Here is a 16322-nt window from a genome sequence, read left to right on the forward strand (position 1 = left end):
CACAGCGAGGAGCCATCAGACATCATCTGCTCCAAGAGGCTCCTCTTTCCATCAGTTACCTTGGCTCTTCCCCTGGGTCAGCTGTGACTCTGCCACCACAGTTACCCGCTCCTCTGAGGGTACGTTGCCAAGTCAGTTGTTAAATAAATGCTTATTTTGATGAGGAAGACTTTCACACTTCATGTGTGAAACAGAACGCTCGTAAACCCCGTGATCAAGATATGGAGGGACACTCGTACCCCGGTCACGGCAGACCCAAAGGCAGGACCCAGCCGTGTATTGCAGCAGTCCTGCTCTCACCAAGCACTCACACTGCACCTCTTCACTGCCTCGCCACCAGCTCCGTCAAACACAAACCGAACACCTCGGCCTTTTCAAAGAACCACAGGCAAAGGATGAGCAGGGAACGCGTGAAGGATGTCGGCATCCCAGGATGCCCACGCTGCCTCCTCCCACTGACATATCTTTGTTGTGGACACTTCATAGGCCACTGCTTTTATTTCTTGAAGTACAGGCAAGGTTCAAAATTTGCAGGTTCAAAATATCAAGTAATGGTACTTCTTTGTCTATCTTAGTATTTGAATCTTTCAGAGTCTCACTTCTAAGCTTTTCTGCACAGGTAGGAAAGCTGGTAGCTCATCTGTGTGCTTGCTCACGTAAGGTACATGGGAATGCTGACAAATTCATCAGTTCCAGAAGCTGGAGATTTAAGAAAAGCAACACAGTACTTTGAGACTCTCAACAGTCATAAGACTTTGATGTTTTGAATGATGGTTTCCACCGCTTCCACTGGAGACTACTCCATAACAGGTCCCTGTGTACTCATGTTGCTGTTACTCAGCGGTTCTGTATTTTCACTACAAAACCACTCCTTTCCTATCGTTCTTGAGATCCCATACAGAAGAAAGCCAAAGTATGGAGGTTTCTTAATTATCCATAACACTTAGGGACATGAAATTAACACATTTATGTGGTCCACTTACCGTTATCACATGATTGTCTTCAGGAAATGAAAGGGGCCAGAGCTTTTACACATTTTTAAGCATACACCAAAAATAATTATTAAAAAAAAGCCCTCTCCAATCTTCTTGTTTAACAAAGACAATATTGTAAGATAGAAAATAAATTCATTTTCTACTATGACCTCATTAAAATTGGATTTATGTTCCAACCCAAAAGAATTTTAGAACAACATTAGTCTCTTGCCCTTAAATCTCAATATATTGAAGCCAGTCTATTTATTAATTTCCCTGCCGGAAAGCATATTTTGACTGGCCTGTGAGCGGAGCAGACAGTCTCTCCCCAGAAGCTCGCACATAAGGGCCATTTCCTCATTCATTTCTTCTCAGCAAAGAGGGTGTTTCCAACCATATCATTTTTAATCAAAGCACTCTTGACTCAGACACAATTGTTCGCATTGACGGACAGATGGGGATTTGATCCTGACCCAAGAAAACAAAAAAGCAGAAAGGGCAGTGCCTCTCTTATCTGCAGCGAACGAGCAAGATTAGCCACAACCTGTTTTCTTCTCACCATACAACAAATGCACTGTGTGCTCTGAGCACAGCCGTAGATTCACATCTTGTAATTTTTAATACAAGACATATACAGCCTGAAGCAACAAATTACTCTTCTGTATTCAACATGCTTCAGTGCCTTCAGAGGACTGTGCTTGAGAAACACAGTTACTTTACTTGGCAGGAAAAGCCTTTGAAAACAAAGGAGAGAGCTCTGCGATGAAAATGAAGTTCATCCCAAAAGCAGCAACAGAAAGCGGTTTGGGAAGCTGGACATGCTTTGGTGGAAAATTGTCAAGACACGAGTTTACTTTCTAAGTGGCATTGTGCATCAAATTGTTTTTCTGTACAATCCCAAAACATGACTGTCTTTAAAAAAAAAGAGAGAAAACGAAAGCAGTTGGAAATCAGCAGGAGTCTGTATCCCAGCTTTCCGGATGGGGTCCTGGGGCTGAGCGGAGGGGACAGGGGAGCCCTCCTCTCCCCTCTCCCCCTTCGTCTCTCTGCTGATAAAATCTCCACCTTTCGAGACAGGCACTACCTTCTCATGTGAAAGTGCAGGAAAATGTGATCTTGGATTGGTAGAAATGCCAATGAGCGATGAAAAACGTGCGAGTCTATAAATAAGCCTGAGTGGGCTCAGTGATACCCTGCACAGCCCGCGCACTGCAGCAGACCGGGGTACGCCGCCCGCTCACAATACTGACACTCATTTGAGGATCACAACATTTTAAAAGTTACAAGGTTTGAGAGAGCTTGTTTTGTTTCATTCAGCACAAGTGGGGCTTGAGCCTATGAAGGCAAGGAAAACCAGAAACTTCTATCACAAAAAATAAATAAAAAAGCAAAAAAAGAAAGATTTTTGTGGAAGTGCCTGTCTTCAGAAACAAAACCCCACAAATGGTAAACTTATTTTTACTGAGCTAGGAAACAAGGGTCTTTTTTATATTGAATATCTGTCAAATCATATCAAATGCTCCATTTGAATTTCCTTTTCCCCATGTTTTGCTACATGACGGTTTCTATAGGACTGCAAATGTCAAATACAGAAACTGTTTCTATTTCTTTGACTGCAGCACTTCACACTCACTGACCCATAGTACTTCTACTTTTTTTCTTGTAGGTACTCTTCATAAGAACCTTTTTCAAGAAAAAATCCAACTACAAAGACTGCCAATCTTCTGTTTTCCAGAAACGTTTTCAAATATGATATAATTCTATTTCCATTTTATATGGTCCAAATGAAAATATCAAAATATTGCTGTTTTATACTGCATCCATTCAGAATGTCATTTCAGGTTTTGGCAGCTGAACATTTTTGTTTTCCACCTCTGCTGGCAGGGCAGGAGGGTTTCCAATTTCTTAACTTTCTCCCTCTCTACAAAAAACAATATGACTTGTAAGGAACATGAAAAGAGAAAGAAAACTGTAAAAAAAAGCAATACTGCTTTGCCTAAGGGATGTAAATGGTGTTTATTTACCCCCTTTCTCTCTTGAAAAGATTTAATTAGAATGTAATTTTCAGATACAGATTCTTTTTCTTTTTAATAGAATTGAGATTTTCCTATGCACTTAAGTCCAACATTCAAGTCCAAACTACAGTCCTATTTTCTTTTAAAAATGTAACCTAGTTCTATATACCTCTTTTCCTAAACAGTTACACAGGTCTGGGAACAATGCAGGCTGTTTTTTCCAGTTTAAAAGTATTAAGTATAACTTCCAGGAAGGAAACCTGGGATAAAGTACCCTGTCATCTTTCTGTACAGTGGCTGGTATACTCATTTGCAGAACTAAGTATGCAAAAATATACACTGACATTACATGTAATTTTAGTGTACATATAATGGCATGGCTAATGATGACACTTTTGTTTGGTAGTTTGTGGGCACACCTCTCTAAGTGCAATGTTTGTCAGTCTGTTCCGAAAATCTGAATTATCACACAGACAAATTCTATTGAAATTCACACACAGACAAATTCTAGCGAATTTATTCCTTACTAACAAATGTCATAACAAAGAAAAAACATACGCAAAAGCTTACGTATACAGTGCCTATTAACACAGATTAAAAAAAAATCTTGCAAAAATAGTATATATGCTCCCTGCAGTGAATTTGATTTTGTCTGGTCTGTAACTGAATTCCCTTGATACTCCCATTTTATGACAGTGTGATGTAGTGGTAAACCAGGGCCATACTGATGATCTAAATCAGAATAACCAGCATGTTTTTCATTTCAGAAGAAAAAAAAAAAAAAAGTTTGCAACAGAAAGTTTGCCAGTTTCAGCACTTCCTGGCCGCCAAGAACATTTACTGAAAACCAATGGTCTGTCCAAAACCTAATGTGAGCAGGAATCACAGTGCAGCTGTTCAGAATCTATACTGCTTCCTAGGCAAGGTTTCTAAGCCCTTTCAGTCCTTTAGAATAATAAAAATGATTAATGGTCTCGAACACTGTGAACCAAGTGTTTTGAAGTGTAACCTGCTACTTGTAATGCACTCAGTATTCCTGAAGTGTTGTACTGGCACACGGGGCCTCGGGAAGTTGATGTTAAAATGGGCAACGTTTGACATGAATGAAGAGAGGCTCGTGAAGTCTGATGGCAAATATCATTTTCTCCCAAACCAAGACATTATTTTCCATCAGTTCACAAAGGCAAAAAAGAAGTGACTGTAAATATATATAAATATTTACCATTTTCTATAAACATATAGTCTAAGAGAGCAATGTGGATATCATGCTATTTTATCAGCAAAATGATCCATCTCCTTTAGTGCAAGAGTTTGCTGTAAAGTTTCTTTCACTTTAGTAGTAAAACTTGTTTTACTCAACTTGTTTCGGAGAAACATGAAGTGTTGGATCTTCTCAGAGACTGTGCAGCAGAAAGGCTCAGATGCTGAGCTTCCATATTGCTGCCCCTTTCAGGTGCAACCCCAGCCAGAAGCACCACCCTCAGAGCCAGGCTGATCTACGTCAAGAGCTGGTAGAGCCACCTAAATAATAAAATGCAGCAAGGCGCAATGAAACACTGGTGATGAGCCGATAGCAGGTACTGCAGCGTGCAATGGCACAGGTCACCACGGGGCGCTTTGGTTTGCCCCAAGCCCACCTCCAGCTGCCGCACACCTGATCCCCAGGTCTGCTTGCACCAAGGCTGCAACTTTTCCAGCCTTTTGTATCTGGAAATATTTTTCCTGACACTATTTCCAGATATTGTCAGGGCCCTGAATGTATCAGGAGACCTTAACTGCCCTGACCAGCCTCAGCTGGGACCTCCACCCACAGCCCCTGTGGCCCAGGAGCTCTGTTTAAGCTTAGCCCCAGAGCACCTAGCCCCTGCCTGGAGGTGTTTGTGTCTCCAACGGTGACTCTTGGTGGGCACCTGCCCTGTGCTGTAAGTGATTCATCTCTGATCTTCTGTTTGCTCCCCCCTGCTTTTGTACCTGGCTGAGCTCCTTGGGTGGACCCTGGACCTGGTTCACTGCTCCCTGTGTTTCATTGCCAGCATCCATCACTGCCTGTGCTAGGGTCACAGGCGGTTCCTGGGTCACCTTCCTGTAGGAATCTATCGGCATTTGCTGCTCCCTGACAAACATAAACTTTAAGGCAAAGGTTGTTGGGGATGGAAAAATGGCAACAAAATACAAAGGAAGAGGAGAAAGGTTGACCACTGGGTTGGATCTCCACTGCTGCTTCAGCGCCCCGGTACCTGCGCTTCCCTGCCTGCCTGTGGGATGTAACAGAAGCTTGGGAAAGCATTATAAGGAACACCCAGTTAATGTTTATAGAGAGGTAATGTGCTAAGTTTTTTTATGAAATTTTTCCCTCTAAATTTACAGGCCTTATATGCAATATTATTTTGGGGGCAGCATATTGTATTCATTAGATATTTCAAATGGTATAAACAAGGCAGTAGAAGTACTCAAATTGCTGCAAGCCAGATGGAGATCTTATCATGCTACCTCCCACAATTTGGAATAACTTCTTTCTGAAAGCCCCAAGTTATTCTGCTTACAAGCATAGCAGAGGAGTGAATCTCCTGGGTCACTGCTGAACTGTGCCATGGAGAGCAAAGATTTGCCTGTCCCCCCTCTCTGTACTAAGGAAGGATGCGAGGTACAGCCCCCCACCCGAGCACTCGCTGCACCAGTGCCCAGCACTGGAAGGTGCATGTAGGCTTCAATAAAAAACAAGTAAAAATTGGATCATAAGAAGTCACATTTTTGGAGCATAAGGGAACATTTTAGTCTAATTATCTTCTTGAGTGCAGAAGAAAAAAAAAAAAAAAAAAAGGAAATATATTACCAGAGTCAGTTTGTAAAAGAATTATCCTAGGTAAATTGATCTGCAGAGAATTGCTCCCCAAACTATAAATCATATTGATTTACTTGCTTTACACTTCTAAAGGGTGACCAATGAGTTATCGGAAGGGTCCACGGAGCACTCAGCCTCACAGACTGAGGAAGTGGCTTATTCCTGCCTGTAATACAGATTAGCAAGATGCAAATGATCTCTCGTTGTAGTAAGCAAAAATGGAATTACTGTATTCTTGACCAAAAAAATTGAGAATAGACTATTTGTGTTTTCCTAGCACTACCTGACTAGATCTGAGTTTCTTAAATGTCACTGTATTTGCGCAGCAGTTCAGAAAGAGCATTTATTCTTTTAACTTGGGGTGGATCTTTACAGCTTGTAATCACATGCATTCATTAAACGTAGTTGCACTCCAGAAGCATAGCCCCTTTGGTACATTCCAGTTCTTCAGCCTATCACATTCTGCCCTTTCATTAGTTTGTAAAACAAATTTAAAGTCCAATGACTACTAATGATGGGGAGAATAGCAAAATGCTCTTATGCACCTATTGTGTTCTCGTTTTGTCTTGGTATAATTAACAGCCATGTTTTGGAGCAATTTTAAAAATAATGTTAAATTTTCTAATTAAAGTTTTGAGGCAGCCAGATTGACTCATCTGAACAGAGCAATTAGTTTGGCAGAATTGACTCATGGTCATTCTACCTGACAGCATTCCCTGTTGTGGGAATGTAACTCTTACTGTGAAAATGTTGTACTAAGCAAACCTTAGTTCCGCTCGTAAATCAGTTCAATGAAAGGTTTGAAAGCCTGTTTCTATGGTGTAGTTAAATTACATTCAAAGTACAACTGAATTTGTCCCTACTTTTTCCATCAAGTGTAATGTGACTTAAAGAAATGTTCACTGAAGATAGAGTACAGTTTAGAAAGCCAAATGAGATTTCTTGAATGAAAGTAGGTAGAATTTAGGTAAACATTCTCCAAGTTTAAAATAACACACTGAAGCATTTGTCTTTGATTATCAATTTTAATGTACATAATAATAAGATTTCATTCCCACGGGGACAGCCACGTTAAAAAAATATGAGTGCTTGCATTCCGATTCCTAAAATGCCTAAAACCTAAAATCAAACTCCTCTTTGTAGTCAAAATCCAATGTTAAGTTGGAAGAAGGATGGCTTTTGATTCACATGTGAACAAACTTTCCAAATACTTGCCAACTCTACAAGATCAATTGAATGGAAGGTTTCTGGAAGACTAGTTAGCCACTCTGTACCAGCGCTGCTGCTGAGCTGCTGTCGCAGCAACAGCTGAGGGACTTAGATGCTCTCGCGTGAAAAGCTAACCAGTGCCTCATATGGAGCCCACCCAAAATTCAGCTTTTTTTGGCTTACTATAACATCAGCTACCTGGAGGCACATGCAACATTATACAGGTCAGAAGCAGCTTCAGCGATGTCCCGGAATTACGTTTTGCCTCATGCACAGTGCTCTAGTCATAAAGAAACACAGCCAAAAGCTGTCATTTCTGAGCAGGTTTGCCAGTCTATGGAATTCATAAGTCTTCCCTGAGGAGGAAGTTGATATCTACAAAATACTTCACCTGAAGTGTAAAAAAAGGAAAAATTTAGCTAACAAACCATGAGAAAACAACGGCACAAATACCTTCTGTTTTCTTTCACTGCCACATGAGCGAACCATGTGTCTTCCTTTCAGACCACAAACTCATCCTATTTTCAAAGGGAATGTTCTTTTTTTAAAAAATAATACAAGTTTTCTAACCTGACTTATAATGCACATATTGATTAGAATTGAAAACTGCCTGTTTCCCAGCTCTGCTCTAATGTAAAAAAACCCATAATCGTGTACCTCCTCTCCAAATGGATCAATGTCCAAATTCTTCCTAGTGATTTTTTTTTTTTTATTAATGGTAATTGAAATAACATATCCAACCTTAACTTTAAAATACTGCTTTAGCTCCTTCTCAGGTCAGGTTTGTCAGATCTCTCCTGCAGACCATCATTCCTTCCACCAGCAGAGCCACGGCCATTTCCCATGTTCAGACCCGGGTTCCTAATGGCATGAGCTGACATGAGTCAGCAGGAAGCCTGTGTTGGCATGGAATGCTCCATCCCAAATTCAGGCAGCAGCACAACACAAGAATTTTTCTCTGCCAGCATGTTATTAAAAGAGCCTTTAAAAAAAAATTGGGGGAAAAAAGATCAAAATGGTCACAAAACTTATTTTCCATTTTAATGCCCTTCCATGCAAACTTCTGCAGTTCTGCAGTTGAGCTCACAGGTGAGATTAGTTTTATTCCTTCTGATAGAGATGGCTGTTTGCAGTAAAGAGTGGCAGCATCCCGCCCTGCAACAAATCCTAGATTTTTTGTCAATGGATGTATTATTTGTGAAATTTCATTGTCTTTATAGTACAAGTCATATTTCTGCTAAAGCATGAGGAAACAGGAAGGATGGAGTAGAGGGAACTTTTGTTTCTACAGGAGAAATTCCAAGCAAAATAGTGGGAGGGTATTAAAAAAAAAAGTAAAAAAATTCTGGGTTTTTTTCATTTCAAGCCAGTAGTGGAAATTGATTAATGAAGCCCGTCTGTAGCCCATTCAAAGGGCCAAATCTTCAGCTAATATAAAATAGCAAGCTTCTACTTTTAAAAACCAGCAAGAGGAAGGGGACATAAAACTAAAAAACAAACAGGCATATTTGATCATTTAGTGGTGAAAAGATCAGGCACTCCTCAGTTGCAGGGTTTTATTTTTGTGCATTGTGTCAATGATTGGAAACCATATGTTTTAAGACCAGCTTCAATAGTATCAGTAGCTACAGTCCTCCTCTCAGATTACTTTTTACTGCCTGCCTAATTTTGAGCTTTAATAGCTAACATGCACTTTGTTTATCAGTTACAAATGTTCTGAATTTTGATGAAGCAGGCTAAACAATACATACTGGTTTATCATCAGCACTGAAGACCCAGCGAAAAATTTGGTTAATGTTGTGGCCTGCGACTTTGCAAACAAGTAGTTCTTGGAAATAATAATAAGAATCTTAAAGTCGGTGGCTCAGGTTCTGAGTGCTGAATGTGAGATGTTAGCACTGGGGTCCTGACACATCTCTCGTCATCCCTGGAAGAATCCATCCTACAAGGTGCTGAGCCTTTTGGCATCAGAAGTGCATCCAAGTATAGCACCGTTAAGTCCCCTCGGATGGCACTCCTGTTAAATAGCCAGTCCCACATAAAGTGCTTTATTATGCCGAGGTCAGTCTGGAGGCATTAAAATTAAATATATGCCTAAAGTCTTCCCAGAATCAGACCTTAGTATCTTGCAGGACTGAGCACTAATACATGAAATAGCTCTTCTTTAAGTAATTCTGTTTAGCTGTACAACAATGAAATTCAAAATACTCTCTAGCTTGTGTTATTTATCCTCTAATTACTTGAGGACAGAGCACCTCTCCTCTGTTTTAAAAATACTGCATAAATTAATGATGTTCTAACAATAACAGCAGTGGCAATTCTGGGCATTTACCAGGGAGGAAGCAACCATTAGCCTTGAGAATGAAATTTCACTGCAGTCCACAAAATAATGTGTTAGGAAATACTATGGTTGCCAACTTTCGCAATTTTGTTGGAAGTCTTCTAAAAAGTGAGGGTTGGGGTGTTTTGGGTTTGGGTTGGTTTTTTTTTTCCCCACAAAGCCTGAGCTCTGGCATCATGTGAGAACATGAAAATGTGAGATTCTCAGTTTTAATTTTAGAAAACAAGTAAGTTACTCAGCATTGTGGTTGCAAAGAGAAATTGAAAACATGAACCCAAGGGCCAGAGAACAATTAGTAAGAGCCTGAAATGCATCGCTTTTACAATCTTCAGCTTTGGAAAGCAATTTCATGACACGCAGGGTCTGACTCAGGACGTTTCTATGCTCAGGGTTAACCATATTCAGTACCCCAATAAATCCTCTATACCCTTTTCGAGGACTTCTTACCTTGGTTCGTACCAAGAGGGTGGCATCACATCTTAGTTGTCAGGGAGGATGCTAAAGTTAAATATTGGCTCAATTCTTGTTTCTTAAACGGAAACAGTTTGTACTGATGTAACTGTTAACTTTGATGATGAGGTGGACAGCAGCAACTGGAAATATTTCCTCAAGGGAAATGCACTCTCTATAGTAACTAAATTTTGGCATCTAGCTCCTTGCCGCCTCAGAGGAGAGGCTGAGGTGTAGCTGTAGGCTCTCCCAGGCTACGGGATAAGCTCTCTGGATCCCAGGCTCTGGCAGAAGGTGGCTCCCCCCGTGTGCCCTGAGGATAGGGAATGGGCTCGCTGCCCAAGCCCCCCGGGGTGCCCAAGGAGGATCATTAGCTCCAGAGTCTCTCCAGGACACTGTCACCCAGCCAGGTGATCGGGATCCATTTGGTGAACGCGGCACTTTCTGCACAGTTTCCCTTCACTCTTTAAGTTTACGGTATGTGGGAATAAGCACAAGGCAACAAGTCAGGCAAACCCCCTCCTAAACCTGCCTTATCTTGGACCAAAAAACATTCCACCAGTCTGAGAAATCCCTGGCACTACATGGCTGATGATGACCTAGCTTGCTGAAATGGAGACTTTTACTGAGCTAACTGCCAGGACTCGCTCCTAGGCTCTCTTGGTACCCCTGGTACCCCACGCAGCTGTAAGACCCACATATCCCAGCCCATACCCATCTATGGGGCAGGAACTATTTTGCTCCCTTGCCTTTCTAAATTGCTTTTAAGATCTACAGGTATTTTGCTGGATACTAACAATGATGAAAATGTTTAAAATTCCTGTAACTGAAAAATAGCCTTTATCTTCCTTTTTGCACATTCTCCCACTGTGCCCTTATCTACTTTTCCAAGTATTGCATACAATGTTTTTAGTGTATAAAAAGGATATTAGAGTAGACAAATAATGTTTACCCACCAGCTCAAGAAAGGTGTTTCTGGCACCAATTCACAACTTACAAAAATTACTTATACTGAAAGGGACAAGGAGTGTCTTTTTGTGTGCAGGGTGCTGTGCAAACAATGAGGTCCTGGTCTCTGACTGGCTCCCTGTGGCATTACCACAAACAATACTAATTCTTAAATACCTGCCTGGCTTTAAGCACTTAAGTAAATAATTGTATTGATCATTGTAGGACTATTCACATGCATAAAACTAAGCATATATTCAAATATGTTGTGAAATCAGGGGTCGAGTGAATTTTGCATGTAAGGCATTTTTTGATGATTAGTATATATACGAACTTGTTAAGACCAGCTCCAAAAGCAGCTAATGTGGCAATCAGGCTTTTGGGCAGGGTGAGGGGCAGGGGGGGAAGGAAAAGATTGATTTTTTTTTTTCCCAAGATTGACCTAAAGGCTTTCTTGTACTTCGGAGACTCCTCACCAGAACCACAATTACAGGCAAGAACAGCAGCAAGGAAGCCCCCCAAACCAGCCATCTCTCCGAGTTTAATGTGAGAGCGGTGTAAACTCAGAACTGCAGATAATCCATGGGGAAATCAGTGGGTTAGTGCTGAGAACTGATGGGGAATAACAACTGAAAGAGCTTCGGTTTTTCAAGGCCGGCGGGAGGTAGCTCATGCTAGGAAGCCTGCCAGCTCCGAACTGATGCTGGGAGCTTTGTCTCCTTTGGATTGTAGGAACACACTTTGCAGTCAAACTGATCTGAGAGATTTTGATAGTAAAAACAGCTGTCTCGTTGCAATGATGTTTTTGTTCCATTGTCAAAATTTTGAGTTAAATCCATGAGTGGGCTGCAGCTTGTTCAAACCCTGAACTCAACACCCTTTGTGCTCCTTTGGCTTTTCCACTGCGGTTCATGGGATATCTCCTTCCTGAGGAAAGGGCTAGGTGTAATAAAAGCCGTCGGGGCGAGGACTTGCAGGTCTCCTCCGACGCCTCCCCAGTGCTGGAGAGACAGAACTGGAGAGCTGCAGTCTGCCTCAGGCTGGGGAGAAGGGGGGCATAAAGAGGAAGAGCGGGTGTGGAAATGAAACGCCCCAGTGCCGCTGTGGCCCGGCTGCATCCCCAGCGAGCAGGTATGCCGGTGGGAAGGGACAGCCGTGCGGGATGTGTGCCGTGCGTGGGGATGAGCCAGCATGGGCAAAGTGAAGCCATGAGCATTGGTGTACAGTATGAGGGGACGCGTGGAGGGTGCACGCGGCGGGAGGCCCCAGCCCTGTCTCCCCAGCATAAGCCCTCCGAAGGTGCCTGTTGCCCCTCTCGAGGATGTGCAAAGTAGCAGATGACGTACCTGACAGAGGCACCCACCACATCAGGCAGGGGCAGAAGTCCCCCTCCAGGTGCACCTAACAGAGACTGCCTCTGATTCCGTGCTGACACGGGAGATGCGGCAGCACCTCTGCATGGCCACAGCTCCAGTCTGGCTCCCTTGAGATCAGAGCCAGAAGCCACATCACCCAGGGGGCTTTCACCCTGTGGGGAGCCAGGAGCTGCACGATGCTCTCTGCGCTCTGAGGGCAGAGAGGTGGCTTGGCGCTTTCTGCAGGACCTGCAGCTCTGTGGCACAGCGTGCATAAGAAAACCAGACGTCCACAAAAGCCCTTCTTTTATAATTTGTCACTAGAGATCAGTAACACAAGGACTGTAGTGAGAACGGTTATTTTCAGGGAAGCGGAGCCTAGAGATAAGGTGGTTGTTCACGTGGTATTCAAGCGTCCAAGCTTTACACCACGGAACTCTTTTAAAAACTCGCAGCTCAGCGTACCGATACAGCACCGGTACAGCAACTGTCGCGGCCGAAGCCAAACCGCGCGCTAGCGGTACCTGCTGTCGGTGGCACTTTGTTAGGGACCGCGGGGCAAGCGCCCGGGCCAGCGCTCCCTCCTGCCGGGGCAGCGGCGGTGGGTGGCGGGGCAGGCTGGTGACAATAGCGGAGGGGCTGCCAGGGCGTCCCCGCGCTCCGGCCGGGCCCCGCGGCGTGCGGGAGCCGCGGGAGGCTCCTCCTCCGCCCCGCCGGGCCGGCACCGCGCCGCGGGCAGCGCAGCCCAGGCCGGCGCCGGGGGAGCGCGCTGCGACACGCCGCGGCCCCACGCGTGCGGTAGGTGTGGGCGCGGAGCGGCCACCCCGACGGCGGGCAGCGCCGGGAGAGCCCCGCGGTGCCGCGAGGGGCCGGCGGCCCCGGTGACAGGCTGCCGGGGGGCGGGGGCGGAGGGGCCACGCGTTCCGGCCTCGCTCCTGGGGAAGCAACAGGTCAGATGAAGCGGCTGAAAATCGCCGGCGCCGTCCCTCGCCGTGCGGCTGCCGGCGACGCGGCCGGGGCGCAGCGCTCCGCACCCCGCGGGCTGCGGCGGGAGGCGCGGCGGGGACGGGGGGTGGGCGCAGCGCGGGGTGCGGAGCCGCCGCCCCGCTCCGCTCCCTTCCGCAGGCATGCGCGCCTGCCTCGCACATGCTCACTGCGCCCGCAGCGGGCGCGCACACTCCGCAGCGCTGCGGCTCCGCGCTGCACCACCGGTGAGTAGGGGCAGCGGGGGACGGCCGCGGAGCGGCTTCTCCCCGCGCCCGCGGAGGGGCCCGGCGGCAGTGGGGCGGCGAGCGGGGCTGTGCGTGTCCGCGGCCGCTACGGAGCGTGGAGCCGCCTCCGCGGGCTGCGCGCCGGGCAGTGCGGAGCGGGGCAGTGCGGAGCGGGGCAGGGCGCGGAGCGGAGCGGGGCGCGGAGCGAGGCGCTCACCGCGGAGCCCACCGGGGGAGCGCGGAGAGCCGCCCTCCGCGGGCGCGGAGCTACTCCGTGCGCAGCGCGTTGGGGTCCTGCGTGCGGAGTTGCGACCGGGAGCTAACAGAGGTAGTAACTGATGCTTCACGTTTGATTTTCACCTGAAAACTGGCTTCGTTAAGGAATTACTTTGAAAACTGGAGCGTGCGTTTAAATAAAACGACTTAACGCTCTTCTTCTCCGTTGCTTCTATGAGGGAAACTTGTGCTGTGGTTTATGCAGTTTAAGTGAACTTTTTTTAAAGTGTTCAATTCTGTTTGACTCCAGTGAATGGCCTCTAAAGGAAATTCGGTGTACAGCTACAGTTTTTCAGCTAGGCAAATGATATATTCTTTTGTATAAAACTGTAATTGTTAAAATACGTACGGTTAACGTATAACAGTTTATTGGTCTACATCAAATATTAACAGAAACTTTGTTCAGCGTGGTACCACATTCACACATCTCTTCATGCAGTGAAAGGCAGTGGCAGGAATGGTTTATTGTTTAATCTTTCTCGTGGACTTTACTAGTTTACTGAGGATTTCTTTATCTCCGCAATGCCGTCCAGAGAAGGGGTCCTCCCCCAATATATTGAGAAAGCATGTCTGAATTCTTTCCGCTGACTATGGCTGTGTGTGTTAGGGTGGTCTGGTCCACAAAAGATGGCATATATTTAAACTGGTTGTTCTGTGTCTAAACTAATGTTTTGTAGATTTTCATACGTGTAGTGTTGCGCTGGTTTGTATTACTTGTTGCTGTATGCGGCATAAACTCTTTCTCCTCGTCCTTATTGACATGAATAAACCATTTCTGTTCTTAAAGCTGAATTTTTATTTCTGCTTTGAAATTCAAGGCATCATGTGGCCTCAAATGTTACACATCCAAGTAGGAAAGACTTGCAGTACAAATGCCCTGAAAATAATCAGTGCTCGCAGCTTTGGAAGCATTCCAGAAACTTTTTAAGCATGTTTTGAAAATGCACTTGGAATAGCACAGCAGCTGATAACTTGATTCAATTATTCTAACTTATATCTCTTAATGAAAGAAAAAAAAATCTTAAACGTGTGATGCAAAATTAAATTGTGAAGTTGTTGAGTCAGATTGTCCATGCAATTCTCATGCCTCTTCTACTCCCCCACCAACAGGTCAAAACATTTGGCTAAATATCAGGCAGTGTGCTTTTTTGGTTTTAGGCTCATCGATTTGCTTTGCTTTGTTTAGCCCGCTCCCCTCGGCTCCTTTTCTTTTAAAATACTGTGTAGAGACTCGATTCCCATGACTCACTAATCTTATCACCATTATTTGGTTGAAATGTTTGAAATGGGCTCCTGTTTCAAATACAACCTTGGCAGTCTTAAATTTCATTAGAAAACCTTCATTAGGGAGAAATAAAAATGTTGTTGATAATTCCCCCTCCAACAATAAGTCCCATATTCAACTACACGATGTGTGCAGATACGCCTTGGTTATACAAAGGAATTAAACTCACGTATTCATATGAAGAACTTGATCTTGGAATATCACTGAAAGTCTTGTGTGTTGCTGTGGTGTTGTGCTTAGCTGATTGATATGCTAGATTTTTCTGAAAACATAATGATTTAACTATTAATCCTGTAAAAATTAGTTGCATGTTTAACTTCAGGCGTGTAAGGCACTGTACTGAAGTCAGCGTGGCTGTATTTGTATGTCAGTATGTATATGTACACACTGCTGACAAAGAAAACAATTAAAGAAGTTAGTAATTTTCTCCTGTCTTCCCGACTGTTATTTATGATGTGTAGTAGTAAAACAGCTATTCTGAAATCAGCTGTAATTCTCTTCAGTAAAATTTGTTTCTTCTGTGCCAGATTTTGCAGTAACCAGATGGTTTTAAGGTGTCTTCAACTGGAGAACAAGCAAAAACAGTGCTGAAGACTAATTAATTCCTTGCAGTAAATTCCTTCTGCAATAAATTCACAGGTTGTTAGACTTAATCTGTGGAAATGATTGTTAAGATTACTTGTGCAGTGAAAAATGCTTTTAAAATTTTGTGAAAACTAGCAGGAGTTCTTAGAATGCTAAGAAAATATTTTTGAATTAATTTTGCCTGGCTGGGGTCACTTTTATTAGGGACAGACTGTTAAAGGAAGTTGCAAATTCAGATCCTTTCCATAAAGCATGGAATGCTGCAGTTGTAATATGAAGATTTTAAATGTATGCCCTAAGTGGAGGCATCATTTGGTGGATCAAGTAGGAAAATCTTGTACTGCCATTTTCAATGTATATTTACCACATGCATGTGTGTTACTTGCAGCAATAGCATATAAACTTGATTAGTACATGATGTAGTCTTCTGGACTAACAATCACATTCTTTTCATTAAATTTAATATTCTGCTACACAAGGAAGAAAAATAGTTATACCAAGAAGGAACAAAAAATATGTTCAGGGCTCTAAACAATAGCACATACAAAGTAAAGCCAGTCAGCTTTTAGGTACGTTCTTTTTCAGTGGCTTAATTTAGTAAAAAGTAGAAGATTTTGATATTTTTTTTTTGGTAGTTTATATCTGCTTAAAAAAAAATCAGCTATTCAGACCTCTTGGCATAATCACTTTGATATGAACAGAGAGAACTCGGCAAATCTATTCCCTTCCCTACTGAAAAGCCAGGAAGACCATCCAAGTTGGGACTGCTAAGAGGTCTCATCGGAAAACAATTGTTCATTCTAATTCTCTAAAACAATACTTCATCTTTAT

At 43.7% G+C, this 16322-nt stretch overlaps 1 protein-coding gene across 6 annotated transcripts in view; it reads left to right on the top strand.

Moving 5' to 3' along the window:
• Window positions 1-11835: 11835 nt before the first annotated feature.
• Window positions 11836-16322, top strand: part of EYA2 (EYA transcriptional coactivator and phosphatase 2) — a 101187-nt gene continuing 96700 nt past the window's right edge. For 2 of the 6 annotated variants that reach the window (XM_056354606.1, XM_056354609.1), the window contains exon 1: window positions 12830-12932. Coding sequence is in view for 2 of the 6 variants with exons in the window: in XM_056354603.1 (XP_056210578.1) it covers window positions 13281-13345 (65 nt within the window). In the remaining 4 variants the exon portion in view is untranslated. Of the gene's footprint in view, window positions 11911-12829; window positions 12933-13062; window positions 13085-13225; window positions 13346-16322 lie in introns of those variants that run through there. The other 4 variants (XM_056354607.1, XM_056354608.1, XM_056354603.1 and 1 more) reach the window with 4 other exon arrangements.

Source organism: Falco biarmicus, chromosome 10, assembly GCF_023638135.1.
Source record: "Falco biarmicus isolate bFalBia1 chromosome 10, bFalBia1.pri, whole genome shotgun sequence".
Classification (NCBI taxonomy): Eukaryota; Metazoa; Chordata; class Aves; order Falconiformes; family Falconidae; genus Falco; species Falco biarmicus.